The following is an 18,602-nucleotide window of genomic DNA, read 5'->3' as shown; positions in this document are numbered from 1 at the left end:
TGCTCACCTGGGCGGCGGCGGTCACACCCGATAACTGACAGGCCCGCAGCATCTCGGTCAAGCGGACGGCGCTGCTGGTGGACTCGAGCTGCCGCGGCGGCGCCAGTTAAGTGGAGGCGTGCTTGCGTGTGTGCGTGCCCGTGTGTGCGTGCCCGCGTCCGCGCCCGGCGCACCGGAAGCACAGCGGACGCCACTGCGCACGCGCGGCCCCTTCTACCGTCCCCGACTCCGCGGCTGTTAGAGGGTGGGCTGTGTCCCGGCTGCGGAAACGCCAACTCCAGGCGATTGGCGCGAAGGAGGCGAAAAGGGCGGATTCCCTTTCCGGGTCGTGCCCGGGCTGCAGGTCCTTATCCCGAAGCTGGGGTTACTAGGTGAACACGGCCGGAGGGAGAGCGCTCTGAAATCCATTCTTCAGCCGCACGTGGAAAATGGACAGCTGTGACTCTTAAAGAGAATTAAAGCAACAAAGCATCTCAGCCTGCTCTATGAGCTGGATATTTCGTAGGAAGGAGCCGATTTGGCGAAAGTTACGTAAACAATGGAATTGTCTCAGTTTGCGCCTTTGTTTCGTTTGACAGCCCTTCAGGGAGTCATCGTGATTGCTGGAGACGGTGAACTAACACTGTGGGGACCCTTGTGCGAAACGTGTCAAGTGGCACAACAAGGATAGGAACACGGGTCCTTTGGACTCCACAGCTTCTGCTCCTTCCAGATTAAACCACACTGCTTTCTCCAAGTTGTTACTGTAGTAACATCATTTTGGCTGCAGTTTGTGGATGGGTTGGAAGATGGGAAGTCAATGCAGAAGCACCGTTGAAAGTATTCCACTGGGCAGGGCGCGGTGGCTCACGCTTGTAATCCCAGTACTTCGGGAGGCCGAAGCGGGAGGATCGCTTGAGCCCAGAGCTTCGATACCAGGCTGGGCAACACAGTGAGACCTCGTCTCTATATAGAAAAATAAACAAACAAAAAATTTAAAAAGAAAAGTAGGGCCAGGAGCGATGACTCACGCCTGTAATCCCAGCACTTTGGGAGGCCAAGGCGGGTGGATCGCCTGAGGTCAGGAATTCGAGACCAGCCTGGCCAAAATAGTGAAACCCCGTCTTTACTAAAAATACAAAAAATTAGCTGGGCATGGTGGCGGGTGCCTGTAATCCCAGCTACTCGGGAGGCTGAGGCAGGAGAATTGCTTGAGCCCGGGAGGCGGAGGTTGCAGTGAGCCGAGATCACGCCATTGCACTCTAGCCTGGGCAACAAGAGCGAAACTCTGTCTCAAAAAACAAAAGTATTCCATTGATTCTGTAATCAAAATAAAACACGTTAAATATTAAGCATGGTATTAATACTCCATGTATACTCCAGAATTAATATGTTCGTATTAATACTATTAGCATCTTATTGCAATATCGTGGAAACTAACTTTTCTATCTTCTATTGAATTTGCAAAGTATTCCAAGTCTTAACTGGGTAATTTATTACAATATGTATTCTCTCTAGAGGTAGACTGCGCTATGACTTGTAGCATGGAGAGATGGACTTGAAAATTATCTGAAAGCAATAGTTATGTTTGTATATGTTCTATGTTCTATGGTTTTTAGGGGACTACAGTAATTACATATGTTTCATATCTCTTTCACTTAGCTTCCAGAGCAGTCTCCCGTTTTCTTTAGTAATTTTAGCAATTGAATTGCTGCCTCCCTGCCCACTGCTGTCATGCCCAGTGGTGCCAGTGTGACTTTTCTAACAACCTTGTCTTTGAACTTCTTAATGCCAGTGAACGCTTTCATCCTGCTTCAGTCATGTGGTGCCAGTGTGATGACTTTTCTAACACCCTTGGCTTTGAATTTGTCAATGCCAGTGAATGTTTTCATCCTGCTTCAGTCATGTACGTCACAGCCACAACTTGCGCCTGAACATCATTAGCAACCTCTCTAGCTTCAAGATCTCAAACCTCAAAATTAGCCTCCCAACCCCTCATAACCTACGTGGAGAGTCCTCACTCTCCACTTGGAAGTTGTCAATATTTTTGCTTTAAAATGTTATCAGGCAGGCCAGGCGCTGTGGCTCACACCTGTAATCCCAGCACTTTGGGAGGCCGACGCGGGCGGATCACCTGAGGTCAGGAATTCGAGACCAGCCTGGCCAACATGGTGAAACTCCGTCTCTACTAAAAATACAAAAATTAGCTAGGCTTGGTGGTGCGCGCCTGTAATCCCAGCTACGTGGGAAGCTGAAGAAGGAGAATCACCTGAACCCGGGAGGCAGAGGTTGCAGTGAGCCAAGATCACACCACTGCACTCCAGCCTGGGGGACAAAGCGAAACTCCGTCTCAAAAAAAAAAAAAAAAAAAAATGTTACCAGGGGCTGGGTGTGGTGGCTCATATCCCGGCATTTTGGCAGACTGAGGTGGGAGGATCACTTGAGCCCAGGAGTTTGAGACCTGCCTGAGCAAAAGAGTGAGACCTCTCCCAGCACTTTGGGAGGCCGAGGCGGGCGGATCATGAGGTCGGGAGATCGAGACCATCCTTGCTAACACGGTGAAACCCCGTCTCTACTAAAAAAAATAATAATAATACAAAAAATTAGCCGGGTGCGGTGGCAGGCGCCTGTAGTCCCAGCTACTTGGGAGGCTGAGGTGGAGAATGGTGTGAACCCGGGAGGCGGAGCTTGCAGAGAGCCGAGATCGCACCACTGCACTCCAGCCTGGGCAACAGAGCGAGAGTCTGTCTCCAAAAAAAAAAAAAAAAAAAAAAGTGAAACCTCATCTCTATAAACAATTTTTTTAAATTAGCAGGGGATGATTGTGCATGCCTGTGGTGCCAGCTACTTGGAAGGCTGTGGTGGGAGGATCCCTTGAGCCCAGGAATTCCAGGCTGCAGTAATTGCACCACTGCACTCAGACCCTGTCTCTAAAAAACAAAATTTAAATCAAGTCACTCACTTGTTCAAAAATGTGCAGTGAGGCCAGGCTCAATGGCTCACACCTGTAATCCCAGCACTTTGGGAGGCCAAGGTGGGAGACCTGTTTGATTCCATACCAAATAATTGAGACCACCCTGGGCAACATAGTGAGACCTAGGTCTCTACAAAAAATTTAAAAATTAGCCAGGTGTGTGCCTGTAGTCTCAGCTACTCAGGAGGCTTAGGTGGGAGGATTGCTTGAACCTAGGAGGTCGAGGCTGCAGTGAGCTGTGATCGCACCACTGCACTGAAGCCTTCGCAACAGACCAAGACCTAGTCTCAAAAAAAAAAAAAAAGTGTGCAATGACTCCCGTTGCCAATTCAAAGAGCTTTTATGAATGTTTCAATATACTTGTCTAGCGTATGTGCCTGTTTTTGGACTCAAAGTGGCCACCATAGGTGGGAGATCAAGTTGGCAACAATAGTGTTCCAAGGTAATACACCCTATATCTCGCTCTGTACCCCAGGCTGGAGTGCGGTGGCTCGATCTTGGCTCACTACAACAACCGCCTCCCAGGTTCAAGCGATTCTCCTGCCTCAGCCTCCCGAATAGCTGGAACTACAGGCGCGCGCCACCACGCCCGGCTAATTTTTTGTACCCCTTAGTAGAGACGGGGTTTCACCCTGTTAGCCAGGATGGTCTCAATCTCCTGACCTCGTGATCTGCCCGCCTTGGCCGCCCAAAGTGCTGGGATTACAGGCGTGAGCCACCGCGCCCGGCAAGAATTTTTTTTTTTTTTTTTTTGAGATGGAGGTTCGCTCTTTCGCCCAGACTGGAGTTCAGTGGCACGATCTCTGCTCACTGCAACCTCCGCCTTCCGGTTTCAAGCGATTCTCCTGCCTCAGCCTCCCAAGTAGCTGAGATTACAGGCGCTTGCCACCGCGCCCGGCTACTTTTTGTATTTTTAGTACAGACGGGGTTTCATCATGTTGGCCAGGCTGGTCTCGAACGCCTGACCTTGTGATCCGCCCGCCGCGGCCTCCCAAAGTGCTGGGATTACAGGCGTGAGCCACCGTGCCCGGCCCCAAGAATTTTTTTTAATAAGAAATTTTGTAGAACCTTCTATAGGCAGTCGTTTTACAGCGGCGAAGAACGGAACCCGGCAGATGACATTGAATAAATGTTGAGTGGACAACTTTGTTCTTTTCCTCTTCCTTGACTCCGCCTCCTTGCTTTCCCTTCATTCTCTTTTGCTCTTGTGCTTTTAAACCCAAAGCGGCCGCCGTAGGCGAAGGTGAAGATGGCTGCCTCTGCCTTTGCTGGTGCGGTGAGAGCAGCTTCAGGTCAGTGGAGAGCGACATACTCCATGCATGCCTTCACAGAAGGGGAAACTGGTGCGGGATGGAATGGGCGTTTAGACTGGAGGTTAACAAGCAAAAAGGGTCATTATTTAAGTTAAGAAGGTTGCGCCCAATTTTCTCTGGGGCGGTGTGACCGGCAGCCCGTACCAAGTCCCCCGACTCGGACTCACGCGGGCCTGTGTGTCACGCATTTGCCGCTTCCTTACCAGCTTTTTTCCCCTAGAAGACAAGCCAGAGAAACTGGAACGGAGGGGGCGAGGGAAACCAAAAAGTCTCACCTAACTTTCTGATTTAGAGGCTACGACCTGCCATTCACGACCTTTAACCTTGAGAATTAATTTCTCCTAACTTAAGATTCTACACCTCTAAAATGGGGGTCATAACCACCTACCTGGGGATTAAATGAGATAATGCACGTAAAGCGTCTTGGGCAGTGCCTGACACATGGTAAGCTTGAAGGCTAATTTAATTTTTAACTACAGCCCCCGGCACAAGGGCTGGTATGAGGACTTCTTGACTGAGAGATAGCAGAAGTAAAGGCGACTAAATTAAGTTGCCGTCACGTTAAGTACTTTTTGCAAAAAGTTAAAAATCATCCAAATACCATAGGATGCTCAGTAAGTTACTTTCACACAAAATATATTGTTAGGATAACATTTTGTGGGAGAATATACGAGATCAGTCAAGAAAATGCAACGATGTAAATTTTACCGGTAGAGAAAAGCTTTTTTTATGTGGAGTATTTTTTGTGTTCGCGAAATATAATACATACGAATAAAATTTTATATAGTATGCATGAATGGTTTAACAGTTCTAAAGCAAACACCTGTTTAACACTCAGGTCAAAACAGTGCACTACCAGAAGCCTCCTCTCCCCTATGTATCAAAATTCTCTACTTCCCCCCCAGATATAAACACTGTTCTCATTTTTATAGTTACTATTAGGTTGCCTATTTTTCCTATAGTAGTTTTAGCATCCATATGTGCATCTCAAGAACATAGTTTTGCCTGGTTTTGAACTTCACATGAATTGGTTCATACAGTATATACGCTTTAGTATCTTCTTTTACATTGTGAGATTCATTCATTCATTTTGCGTAGCTGTAATGCTTTCTCATTGCTATATAATTTTTTTTTTTTTTTGAGACGGAGTTTCTCTCTTGTTGCCCAGGCTGGAGTGCAATGGCACGATCTTGGCTCACTGCAACCTCCTCCCAGGTTTAAGTGATTCCCTTGGAGTAGCTGGGATTACAGGCATGCGCCACCACGCCCAGCTAATTTTGTATTTTTAGTAGAGTTGGGGTTTCTCCATGTTGGTCAGGCTAGTCTGGAACTCCTGACCTCAGGTGATCCGCCCGCCTCGACCTCCCAAAGTGCTGGGATTACGGGTGTGAGCCACCGTGCCCGGCCTGCTGTATAATATTATATGACTGTGCCACAATTCTCCATTTCCAGTTTGGGGCAATTATGTACAAAGCTAATTGATCTCATCCTGGCGCATGAGTCCAATTGTTTCTGAGGATGTGGGTATGTGTGAAACTCGCTGTGGAATTGCCTGGTCAGAGAATATGTATATATTCAGCATTGCCTGATATTGCCAAACTGTTGAGGCTCCACATCCTCACCAATACCTGATATTGTCAGACCTACAAATTTTTGTTAATCTGGTGGCTTTGTAATGATATCTCATTGAGATTTAAATAAGCATTTCTCTGATTAATAACAAGCTATAGTGTGTTTCACATTTTTATTGGCCTTTTGAATTTCCTTTATGAAATATCCACTTAAATATTTTGCCCATTTTCCTATTGGATTGTTTGTCTTATTTATTTAGAGTATTTTTTGTTTTGTTTTTGTTTTTCATTTGTGTGTGTCCTTTAGCTTCTCCCACTCAGGCTTGTCTTTTTTACATTATTTTGGAGTGCCCTTTGACGAAAAGTTGTTTTTCATCTACTTGAATTTATAGTTCCTGTAATTTTTAAATAGATGATGTAGGTAGTTATCAACTTACTATTAATTTAGATTCTACTGAAAACAATTTAAAGAGTGATGTGACAGCTTATTTTAAAATGTCAGTATTTTAAATATGCTGGAAATTATAGCCTTTTTAACAATTTAAACTATTTGATATTTTAGATATTAAGAATTTGTGAAAGAGTAGTTTTTCAAAATTCTTTTAGGAAACATAGGATCAGAAATCTTGAAGACTCCTGGTTTCGATACTGTCACACTCTCCTCCACTCCCATCCAGTGCAGTTCATGTCCCCCATTCATTCCTTTGATTCATGCCACATAGGGCCATTGTAATTCCCCAAATGTACATCGTCACCTTTGTACGTCCTATTCCCTCTGTCTCTTCGTACTCTTTCAAAACTCTGGTTTTGCGTTACCTCTTTTGTGAAAACATCTGTGTTCTCTATACAACAGTGTGTTTAGAGTAGACTAGTCTGTATGAAAATGCCCAGACGGGGCAGAGGACTGAAGGAAATTAGTTACTTTCCTTGATGTACTGCACTTTTGTTAACAAAGCTAGACTGTTAGGTTTCCCTCACAGGCTTAATCACATGATTGATCCACCAGAGGGCGCAGTAGATAGAGCCTCCCCACATATTTTCCCATGAACTGCTCTCAACCAAGATCCCAGTTCCTGTTGTTCCCGTAACCATTTTTTCTAACTTCAGTGTATTTATTCCTGATTTCATCTTGTTGGTTTTGATCTGTTTTTCTCTCTTACTAAGATCACTTGGAGTTCTAATACTCTGTGTCTTCACAAATACATTAACAAGCCATCGTTCCCAGCTTGCTTTTTGGGAAAATTGATAAATATGTCTTATGCAGCCTCAGGATCTTCATAAAAATTGAGAACAAAAGAATTTCGTAGGTTTTAATTTTTTAACCGAGAGATACCAAAATCTGATGACGTGTGAAAATTGGAACATTTTCTTGTCTATAGTTCTCCAATGCACTTAATCTTCCAAAGATTACCTCCTGCCTTATTACATCTGCACATCTTTTCAGTTCTTTGTGATTTAACTTATTTATTTGATTTCCAAGGCCCTATGTAAGGGCTCTCTCATCAGTTTTCTGCACCAATGTTTATGCTACCCTTTTCAGTTGCAAATTATTATCTCTTTTTCTTTTGTGGAGACAGAGTCTCCTTCTGTCTCCTGGAGTGCAGGGGCAAGATCTCGGCTCACTGCAACCTCTGCCTCCTGAGTTCAACCAGTTCTCCTACCTCAGCCTCCGAGTAGCTGGGACTACAGGCGCGCCTCACTCTGCCCAGCTAATATTTCTATTTTTAGTAGAGACGGGGTTTCACATGTTGGCTGAGCTGGTCGCAAACTCCTGACCTCAGGTGATCCTCCAGGGCCTCCCAAAGTGTTGGGGTTACAGGGGTGAGCCACCACACCTGGCCCTGTTATCACTGATGGCCACATATTAATATACAGGTTAGGTATCTCTAATCTGAAACTTTTTGAGTACCAACATGACACCACAAGTGGGAAATTCTTTTTTTTTTTTTTTGAGACGGAGTCCCGCTCTGTCGCTCAAGGTGGAGTGCAGTGGCACAATCTCAGCTCACTGCAAGCTCTGCCTCCCAGGTTCACGCCATTCTCCTGCTTCAGCCTCCCAAGTAGCTGGGACTACAGGCACCTGCCACCATGCCCAGCTAATTTTTTTTTTGTATTTTTAGTAGAGACGGGGTTTCACTGTGTTAGCCAGGATGGTCTCGACCTCCTGATCTCCTCGTGATCTGCCTGCCTCGGCCTCCCAAAGTGCTGGGATTACAGGCGTGAGCCACCGCACCCGGCCCACAAATGGAAAATTCTTTACCTGATCTCACGTGATGGGTGGCAGTCAAAACTTTGTTTCATGTACAAAATTATTTAAAATATTGTATAAAATTAACTTTAAGCTATATGTGTAAGATTTATATGAAACAAATGAATTTCGTGTTTGGACTTGAGTCCCATCTCCAAGATATCTCCTTTATGCAAAATTTTAAAAAATCTAAAATACTTCTGGTCACAAGCATTTCAGATAATATTCAACCTGTATCATCTTTGCTAAGTATCCCTCTTCTTTATTATCTGCCATTAGCATTCATTAAATGTTTTCTCTGTGCTACTCTTCCAAGCACTATACATGCTTCATCTCATTCAAGTCTCATTACCTCTCCATAATTAACTTCATTTAAATTTGAGGAAACTGGGGCACAGAGAGGTTAAGTAACTTGCCCCTGGTTACACAGCAAGGAAGTCATAGAGCTAGAATATGAGCCCAAATCATCTCATTCAAATCCTAGCACTTCTGTATCAACATGGCCCCTCATTTGTTATCTGAAATCAGTGCAGTAGAAAATAGGAGAGTAGTTCTAAGTCCCAGCCAAGCATCAGACTCAGGTGGAGTATTTTTCGCTTTTTTTTTTGAGATGGAGTTTCACTTTTGTTGCCGAGGCTGGAGTGCAATGTTGCGGTCTCGGCTCACTGCAGCCTCTTCCTCCCAGGTTCAAGTGATCTTCCTGCCTCAGCCTCTCGAGTAGCTGGGATTATAGGCGCACACCACCACACCCGGCTAATTTTGTATTTTCAGTAGAGACGGGGTTTCTCCATGTTGGTCAGGCTGGTCTCGAACTCCTGATCTCAGGTGATCTGCCTGCCTCGGCCTCCCAAAGTGCTAGGATTACAGGCATGAGCCACCGTGCCTGGCTGGAGTATTTTTCTTAACCAACTTTATTGAGGTAGAATTTACATGCCATAAAATTACCCATTTTATGTGTACAGCTTTATGTTTTTTTATTAATTTAGCAAGCTGTACAACCATTACCACATTCCAGCTTTAGGACTTTTTTTTTTTTTTTAGTTTTGTATTAGTGCATTTTTTTTTATACTTTAAGTTCTGAGGACATTTTCATCATCCTGCGGAACTTTTTTAACACACAATTTTGAGTCCCAAACTGGACTTCAGTCAGAATTTATGGGTGGAGTCGGAGCTCCACGAGTGATTCCGATTTGCAGCCATGAACTATTAGTCTGGCCATAGTGGGAAGGACTGATAAGAGGACTGCATCCGGACCACACATCTAGGCTCTCTGAAATCTGCCTTCTGACCTGTTCCACCCCACTGCCCACTACTTCTCCCCAGGCGTCTCTGATAGTCAGGCGAACAGTCTCAGCCTCTGAGGCAGGTCTGGTCCTCAACCCATACATGTACAGTTGACCCTGGAACAATACAGCAGGTGGGGTGTCAACCCCAAGCAGTTGAAAATCAAGTTGAAAAAAAGTATAACTTTTGGCTCCTCCAAAACTTAATTACTAATAGCCTACTGTTGGCCAGAAGCCTTACCAATAACATAAACCATTGATTAACATATATTCTGAGGCCGGGCACGGTGGCTCACACCTGTAATCCTAACACTTTGGGAGGCTGAGGCAGGTGGATCACTTGAGCCCAGGAGTTCAAGATTGGGCTGGGCAACATGGCAAAATTCTGTCTCTACAAAAATTAGTCAGGCATGGTGGCACATGCTGTAGTCCCAGCTACTTAGGAGGCTGAGGTGGGAAGATAGATTGAGCCCAGGAGGTCAAGGCTGCAGTGAGCTATGATTGTGCCACTGCATTCCAGCCTGGGCCACAGAGTAAGACCCTGCCTCAAAAAAAGAATTTTAAAAACATATATCCTGCATGTTATATGTATTATATACTGTATTCTTAACAATAAAACAAGCTAGAGAAAAGAAAGTCATAAGAAGAGAAATAGGTTACTGTTCATTAAGTGGAAGTGGATCATCATAAAGGTCTTCATCATCTTTACATTGAGTAGGCTGAGGAGGAGTTGGTTTTGCTCTCTCTGCGATTGCAGAGAAAGAAGAGGTGGAGGAGTTAGAAGGGGAGGCTGGAAAGGCAGGCATACTCGGTGTAACTTTTTTTGAAAAAAATCTGTGTGTAAGTGGCACTGTGCAGTTCAAACCCATGTTGTTCAAGGGTCACCTGTATTTGTTTCAGTCCCCATGCCTTTGCTTATGTTGTTCGTCCTACCTGAAATGTGCTCCTCCTCTTCTAAGGGCCTGCTCACTTTCTAGAGGACTCAAGTGCCTCTTCTCTTTTCTTCGAGAATCTTTCCCTCGCCACTCTTGTCTCTCCAGGAAGGGTCCATGCTCTTGCATCCCTGACCTGCCATTGTACTGTGTGTGGGAATTCTGTCTCACCAGAGTATAAGATCTGGGAGGTGGGAATAAATGTTACACACATCTCTTTTCTTAGTACTGGACATAGAGCTAGCAGACATCCGACTTGGTTGTGATGATGGTTGCACAGCTCTCTAAATTTTCCAAAAATTGTTGAATTGTATACATAAAATCAGTAATTAATTTATGGTTATACCTTAGTAAGGTGGTAAAAGCTTCACAGGTGAGTCTGATGCTCAGGGCACATTAATTATGTTTAATACTTGGTGGCAGTGATACATCTCTTAATTTTTAATATCTGGATGCATATTTTGGAGTATTAAATATATATGCTCCTATCTTTACAGGAATCCTACGGCCCCTGAATATTTTGGCATCTTCAACCTACCGCAACTGTGTCAAGAATGCCTCTCTTATTTCTGCATTGTCCACTGGACGTTTTAGTCATATTCAGACACCAGTTGTTTCCTCCACTCCCAGACTTACCACATCTGAGAGAAACCTGACATGTGGGCATACCTCAGCGATCCTTAATAGGTAGAGTATATTTCTTTGTGGGGTTTTTTTTGGTTTTTTTTGAGACGGAGTCTCACTCTGTTGCCCAGGCCAGAGTGCAGTGGTGCATTCTCAGCTCACTGCAACCTCCACCTCCGGGGTTCAAGCAATTCTCCTGCCTCAGCCTCCTGAGTAGCTGGAAAGTTCTGGGATTACAGGCGTGAGCCACTGTGCCTGGCTGGTAGAGTATATTTCAATAAACATGATGCTTAGACAAACTTTCCAAGATATTCATGCCTGCAGGGGTATCCTAGAAGTAGGTGGTATTCTTTGCCTACCTGCAGTTAATTATGTAGACATCTGCTTGATTGAGTGGGAGACTGTGACTGACATTCATGTATCTAGGCGCCTGCAGCAGGAAAATGCCAAACACAGCATGCTTCTGATGTTGTATGTGTGCTTTCCTGCATGGAGGCTGTCATCCAAAGTGGAGGGTGCACAAGACGCTCAGCTTATAAGGATGGGCTGCATGTGTTGGTCATTCAGTCAGCAAATACTCAGTTAAACACCCCTGGGTGCCTAGCACTGTACTTGGCAAAAAGGACATAAGGGTAAACAAATTGAAGTCCTCAAGGAGTTTGCAATCTGGTGGGAAGATGGATAAGAAATCAAGCGATGATAATAGAATGAATTATTTTACAGGGATTGAGGGGGTAGGTTTTAGAAGATTGTGAGTTGGTGATGGTTGCTATTCTAATTTATGCTTAATGTCATGGGTCATTGGAAGTAATATTGTATATGAAAAGTTAGTTCCAGTCCATTGGAGCAGCTTTACTCATTTCTCAGTATAGATATGAATTTTAATCCTTTAATCAGTCTGATTACAAGCTAAAAATTTTAAAATATATTTTTAGAGTGGCCCCCGTGCTTCCAAGTGTCCTGAAGCTGCCAGTCAGATCTCTAACATACTTCAGTGCAAGAAAAGGCAAGAGAAAGACCGTGAAAGCTGTCATCGATAGGTTTCTTCGACTTCATTGTGGCCTTTGGGTGAGGAGAAAGGTGAGTCTTCACACTGTTACTAAATTGAAAAAGGAATGTGAGGCCGGGCGTGGTGGCTCACGCCTATAATCCCAGCACTTTGGCGGGTGGATCATAAGGTCAGGAGTTCAAGACCAGCCTGGCCAACATGGTGAAACTCCATCTCTACTAAAAATACAAAAATTAGGCGTGGTGGCAGGCACCTGTAATTCCAGCTACTCGGGAGGCTGAGGCACATAATTGCTTGAACCCGGGAGGTGGAGGTTGTAGTGAGCCAAGATCGAACCACTGCACTCCAGCCTGGGCGACAGAGCGAGACTCCGTCTCAAAAAAGAAAAGAAAAAAGGAGTGTGAGCAGATTAAAATCAAACAGAATTCAGAATTCAGCCAGGCACTGTAGCTCATGCCTGTAATCCCAGCACTTTGGGAGGCCAAGGCGGGCAGATCACTTGAGGTCAGGCGTTGTGGCAGGTGCCTATAATCCCAGCTGCTTGGGAAGCTGAGGCAGGAGAGTCACTTGAACCTGGAAGGCGGAGGCTGCAGTGAGCCAAGATCACGCCACTGCACTCCAGCCTAGGTGACACAGCAAGACTTCATCTCAAAAAATGAAAAGAAAGCAGCTTAAGACCAGTTTTGCAAAACCATTTTTGAGATTTAGTAACTGCCCAAATCCTAATTCCCTTTCATTACTTGGAAATTAAATCTTTAAAAATCAAAATTTGGTTCCCTGTAAAAATAAAATAGTTGGTAGAACTTTCTTGATGTTTGAAGGTTGAAAGGATTCTCCCCTGTTTTATAAACAGTACTAAATTAGTAGATAAATGGGTTGGTTGGAACTCTCAGCTCATTTCTCTATTGAAACACTGTGGTGGGTAGTTTCCTACACCAGTCAGCAGAAGCTCATATAATCCATAAAGCAGCTAAACTAAAGGTCTAATGTTCTGAGTTTTGTGAATTTGAGACCACTGGAAACATTTCTTCCCTTTTGTGTGTATGTGTTTTTTTTTTTTCTCTTTTTTTGAGACAAAGTGTCACTCTATCGCCCAGGCTGGAGTGCAGTGGCACAATCTTGGCTCACTGTGACCTGTGCCTCACGGGTTCAGGCCATTCTCCTGCCTCAGCCTTCCGAGTAGCTGGGATTACAGGCATGTACCACCATGCCAGGCTAATTTTTGTATTTTTAGTAGAGACGGGTTTTCACCATGTTGGCCAGGCTGGTCTTGAACTCCTGACCTTAAGTGATCCACCTGTCTCGGCCTCCCAAAGTGCTGGGATTACAGGCATGAGCCGTGACGCCTAGCCCCACCCTTTGGTTTTTATACCAGTTATTTCCAGGTCCTCTTCTAGCCCTAGGTAAAATGAAATGGGTGGGTTTCCTTGCCTTCCTTTCCATGTCCCTCTTACTGGGCTCTGGGGCCCTCATGTTACTGTAAAGGACCCGATCATACTCTCCAGTCATAATACCTAGCTTCAGTTCAGGGCTCCCGAAAGTATACCCTGTATAGAATGCCCTGCCTCTTCAAAATCTAATTTTCAGAGAAAAAAAAAAATCTGGGTAGATGAATTCAAACTAATGTGTAAAACAAAGTATTTTCCGTGACACGGTTTCATCCAGCAGTCCTTGGTATTTATTGTTCATTCCCTCCTTCCATTTTTGAATCTAGAGATTGTCTAAAAAATTTCAAGCATTTTCATAGTGGTTCCATTCTGTGAATAATCTTTAAAGGATACTGGTGGTAATGAGCAGGGCAGCAAATTAGGTGTTTGTACGTCAGAGATCCATAGTAACCCAGTTTGGCCTGCAAAACTATGAAATTATTACACAAATGTGGAGATTTGGCTTTAAATGTTTGCATTTAAAATTGTAAGCAGTGAGTAGCAAAAATCTAACCTCTAGCATTTTAAAACCAGAACTCTTAAATAACCTTTCCTTATTTCATCACTGTCCTTATAGAAGTTGATGGTCACAATGATGATACTAAGACATGTCAGAAATGCAAGGCACATTCTCGGCAAAGAGCCATGGTTTTGTTCAGTTGGTATTGTGCCATAAAGAGCCCTTGGCTTGAAAGGACCCAAGGGCTCACCGTGTGGTTTTAGCCAGATGTTAATTAAGCTGGATGGCACCTAAGATCCCTTCTAGTTTAAACAGGCTATGATTATAGTTTTTATAATCAATCAAATTTTCCTTTCCTGTCTTTAAAAATAAATTCTTCAAAATGAATAATACCTGTATGGGTGTATATGAAAGTTCTGGGTTAAATATGTGGGTTAACCATTCCTTCACCACTCCTAATAATAGTCTTACCATATTCATAATTCCTTAGAAAAGTACTTCCTATAAAAATTGGTCCCTTGTGTGTAAAAATAATAAATGAAGCAATATATTTGAGAACTGTGCTTCTCAGCTCTTGTAATACTCAGCCTCCTTAATAAATATTAATGTTGTTACCTAGCCTGCACTCCATCCTCCTCTACATTAGGAAAGACAGTGGTTAAGAACTCTTATTAGCCTGGGCAAGATGGTGAGACCTTATCTCTACAAAAATTTAAAAAGTAGCTGGGTATGGTGGTGCACACTTGTGGTCCCAGCTATACGAGAGGCTGAGGCAGGAGGATCACTTGAGCCCAGGAGGTAGAGGCTGCAGTGACCGTGATCATGCCACTGCACTCCAGCCTGGGTGACAGAGTGAGACCCTGTCGCAAAATGAAACAAAAAAAGAACTCTTATTAGCCCTCAGACCTCTGTCTGCTACTTCTCTAATCAATGGTTTCCTTTTTTAAAGATGTAAAATAGAATAATAGTATGTTGTTAAAGATTGCTGAAGAGATAGTAAGATCATACCTGTTAAGTTAGTGATTATAATTCTGTCATTATCTTGTACTTTCCCAGCCACACACATTTAGTTTTATTTTCTGTGAGTTTAATTTAAATAATTTTTTTCTAAAATGTGATTTATTACTAATTCTTTTTCAAACTACACATGCTTTCTCCATCCCCCTCCCCCCCACCCTCCCCTCCCCCGGCCATTGAGAATCACATCTTTCCAAGAAATAGTCCAGCCCCTATGGAAGTCTGGTTTTTGTTCTTATTGGGTCTATAAACCTTGAGTTGTGAAGATACCTGTTGTTTCATACATAGTATGATGTTTTACATTTCTTTGTAATATCTGACAGGCTGGCTATAAGAAGAAATTATGGAAAAAGACACCTGCAAGGAAGAAGCGATTGAGGGAATTTGTATTCTGCAATAAAACCCAGAGTAAACTCTTAGATAAAATGACGACGTCCTTCTGGAAGAGGCGAAACTGGTACGTTGATGATCCTTATCAGAAGTATCATGATCGAACAAACCTGAAAGTATAGATCAGAAGTTTCACTTGTTTCTCGGTTATTGGATATGTATCTTTGTGTACATATCTTTGCAAAAATGGATAAGTACAAAACTTGATGTAAATTGTACCAATGAATATGTAAACATACAGTGACAACATTAAACTTAGAAAAGTTTTAAAACTTAATGGATCAGACTTTGCCAGATTTGGTTAGGGAAACAGAAATTTAGAATGGTGCATTATTTTTAACAAATGGTATTGGCTTAACTAGTTGTTTCAATTATGCTCTTTTAGTTGCAAGGAATCTCAAGTGGGACAAACATAAAAAGACTCAAAAGCTACAAGTTAGCTCAAGCAGTGTGACATTATTTCAAGGATATGTGCCGGGGAATTCAGGAACCACCTCACCAACCCCATCTCCCACCCAGAAATCACCTCCCAGCCTCAGGAAGAGTAGAAATTGGGTGGTGCTCCTCAGCAGGGGAAGGTGGATGTTTAGGCTTGGGCTCTGCATGCAGGTGACTCGCTTCTTTTTACATTGTTAACTCCATTCTCTCTGTATTCACCAACTTCTCTACACAGCTTTTGCATACTTACAGTTTCTGTTCCTTTATAATAACTTTAACTTGCACCTTTGAGGTTCTTTTCTACATGATGACCTTCAGCTCCTGCCGCTAGTCTCCAATTGCCAAGGGAATTTAACTGGGCCAGACTACCTTTTTATACTAGGTCTGGTTGGGTCATTGTCTAGAGTAGGGATTGGCTGTCCTTAAGTCAGGAGCCCGCTTTGTATTAGCAGGTTTGCATGCAGCAAAAAAACAGTTATGTGAGCAGTTTCACTTGGAGGTTCACATGGGGTGGCAGCACGCTTAACATCTAACACACCAGGTTCATTGTGTTCATAACACTTGTCATTTACTGTAACAACATTTTTTCATAGGAGAGTAAATAGCCCTTCAGCATGCTCATTCATGAAACAGAAGAGGCTGTACAAGTGAAGACAAGGGCTTTTTATGCAAGTTTTGAAAGATAGGTATTTATTTTTTCTAGAGACAGGAGTTTTGCTCTGTTGCCCAGGCTGGAGTGCAGTGGTGCAATCATAGCTCATTGAAGCCTCGCACTCCTGGGCTCAAGTGGTCCTCCTGCCTCAGCTTCCTGAGTAAGGATATGTATTTCTTAAAAGTTAGTTTATCCACTTCAGATTTCATGTTTTCATTTGTAAGGATAAACTTTTCCCACAAATTTTCAACAATCATTGTAGAAACTAAGGGGGAGAAAGTAATCTCAGTTGTTTTAGAAACAAAAAAGTTAAGCATTGTTTACTTGAAGTAGGCAGGGAAGCAGCACTGAGTAAAGTTCAATTGAGTGGTTACAGTCTAGGGCAGTGGTTCCCAACTCTCCGATCAGAATCATCTGGGAAGCATTTTCAAACAGCAAAGTACTTTGAAAACCATTATTAAATAGAATTATGTATGAATTACTGTTTCAGATCCTTTAATGTGGTAGCTGGTAATAATAAGATGAAATTCCTCTGTTGTTAGTAAAATTACGAAATTGAAGTTCTGCAGCATGTCAGGCCAGGATTATTAGGGAGATTCCTCGAAACTAGTGTGTGTTTATTAAAAGGAGAAAGGATAACAATAGAATGTTCTAAAACCAGAAGTCCAAGTGCGTGTCTACTTATGGGACCAATAAATAAAGAACAGACATTTGATTTGAGGTGAGGTAAAAGCCTGAAACATGGAATGGCATTCTGTTTTGATGGATTTTCATTTCTTCGCACTTCTGAGACGGCAAAGCCAACCACTTAGAAGCCTTCCACATCTTTGTCACCTGCCTGGCTCCTGCTCTCTGATGTACCTCTGGGTAGTGAGATGGAAATGGTGCCTGCAGAAGTTGGGGAGAAGGATACTTTTGCACAGCCTCCATGATGTCTTTAATGCAAATATGGATGACAAGGGTCTCTGTTACAGGGGCCTCAGAGCACCTTCGTTTCTCCTCTAGACCAGGGACAGGTGTAGAGATAAGGACTGGCAACCAGAGCCTCAGCATCCAAAGATGGACTGAAGTGGGACGGCTGACAGGCACATAACTTACGGGAAAAGGAATTTCATACATACGACTTTTGTTTTGTGGGTAGGAGGGCTTATCATCAACACTGATTTTATAATCTGACAATATCTTTCATTAAAGAGTTTACCTAAATGATGTTCGATTATATGTATAATTTATAAAATATTTATGTATAGTTTGTTTATTCAGGTATATGTATAATTTATTGAACACCTACTATGTCCCAGCATATCTACAAAACTGGGTACATACATACTGTCTAACTGCTAATCCACATTTCCAGTCAGGACATAATGATTAGTTAAGCCCTAATTTAGATTTGAGGAAACTGAAGCTGAGAGAGGGTTAAGTAAATTACCCAAAGTACAGCTAATAAGACCCAGAATCTCAGTCTCACTCCTTGGGATCCTGTGTATTTCCCTGAGTCTTCTAACATATGAAAATTCATATCTAAATCAACAAGTGACTGTAATCTGGTACTATAAATACTAAATAAACACTTCTTCATAACACTGTACCAATTCAGCTTTTAAATTTTATTACTTTGCTTTCCTGTCCTTTGCCAACTCTTAACCTAGTTAATCCTAGTTCTGTCGACATTGGACCAGGCTCAGTAAATAAACGAATGGATTTCCAGCCTTTTTTTCCCATCTGTTCCTGCTTTTAGTCCTCTGAATCTGCTTCTTTTCTTACTGCTGCTTTATTTTACAGTGATTTTGTCAAACATAGAATACAGGACTAAAAATGCAAAGAAATTGGGTCTGTGTTTAATTTTGATGTTTCAAATTTTGAGCTTCCAAGTCTTTGTGGCCACCCAATGAAGTTTGAGTCTGCCTGTTCAGATGTGAAAGGTAAGGGCTGCAGCAGGTTTAAGGGCATCCCTTCCACCCACAGTGGCCCTTCACCACCCTGTTGTCACCTGCACAGGCACTCCCCCATTTGCAGATGAAGAAATGTTCAGAGAAGAAAAATGATGGACCAAAGGTCTGTTTGCACAATTGAAACTCTACCAGTGGACTATTCTATTTTCACAGCTACCTAGTTTCTGCCGATGATTTTTTTAAATGTGAAATAAACAGTGATACTTTCAGGTTTGTAGTTGTGTGATGAACTGGTTTTCAAAACATTTATATCATCTGATTTTCTTTCCCTCTCAACATCCTATGCAACAGGCACGGGGCCAAGTCACCAGGCCAGTCGGTGGCTGAACA

At 43.1% G+C, this 18,602-nt stretch overlaps 2 protein-coding genes across 44 annotated transcripts in view; one reads left to right on the top strand and one right to left on the bottom strand.

The window, feature by feature from the left end:
* IMMT (inner membrane mitochondrial protein) overlaps window positions 1–465 on the bottom strand; it is a 51,884-nt gene extending 51,419 nt beyond the window's left edge. For 12 of the 42 annotated variants that reach the window (XR_010149352.1, XM_001137190.6, XM_054678572.2 and 9 more), the window contains exon 1: window positions 8–389. Coding sequence is in view for 18 of the 42 variants with exons in the window: in XM_001137190.6 (XP_001137190.2) it covers window positions 8–52 (45 nt within the window). In the remaining 24 variants the exon portion in view is untranslated. Of the gene's footprint in view, window positions 1–7 lie in introns of all 42 variants that reach the window. The other 30 variants (XR_010149349.1, XR_010149350.1, XM_001136875.6 and 27 more) reach the window with 14 other exon arrangements.
* Window positions 466–4,135: 3,670 nt separating this feature from the next.
* MRPL35 (mitochondrial ribosomal protein L35) lies at window positions 4,136–18,481 on the top strand. Of its 2 annotated transcripts, XM_063789684.1 has the most exons (5): window positions 4,136–4,245; window positions 10,798–10,987; window positions 11,860–12,004; window positions 15,161–15,294; window positions 17,109–18,481. In XM_063789684.1, coding segments are annotated over exons 1-5 (513 nt in total). In that variant the 5' UTR covers window positions 4,136–4,202; the 3' UTR covers window positions 17,110–18,481. The 2 variants fall into 2 exon arrangements, with proteins under 2 accessions (XP_063645754.1, XP_003309154.1); XM_003309106.6 differs by lacking the exon at window positions 17,109–18,481 and having other exon boundaries at window positions 15,161–15,504.
* The last annotated feature ends 121 nt before the right edge of the window (window positions 18,482–18,602 follow it).

The sequence above is a fragment of the Pan troglodytes genome, chromosome 12 (genome assembly GCF_028858775.2).
Source record: "Pan troglodytes isolate AG18354 chromosome 12, NHGRI_mPanTro3-v2.0_pri, whole genome shotgun sequence".
Taxonomy (NCBI): domain Eukaryota; kingdom Metazoa; phylum Chordata; class Mammalia; order Primates; family Hominidae; genus Pan; species Pan troglodytes.
The sequence above is the reverse complement of the archived record's forward strand: the minus strand, read 5'-3'. Positions and strand labels throughout refer to the sequence as shown.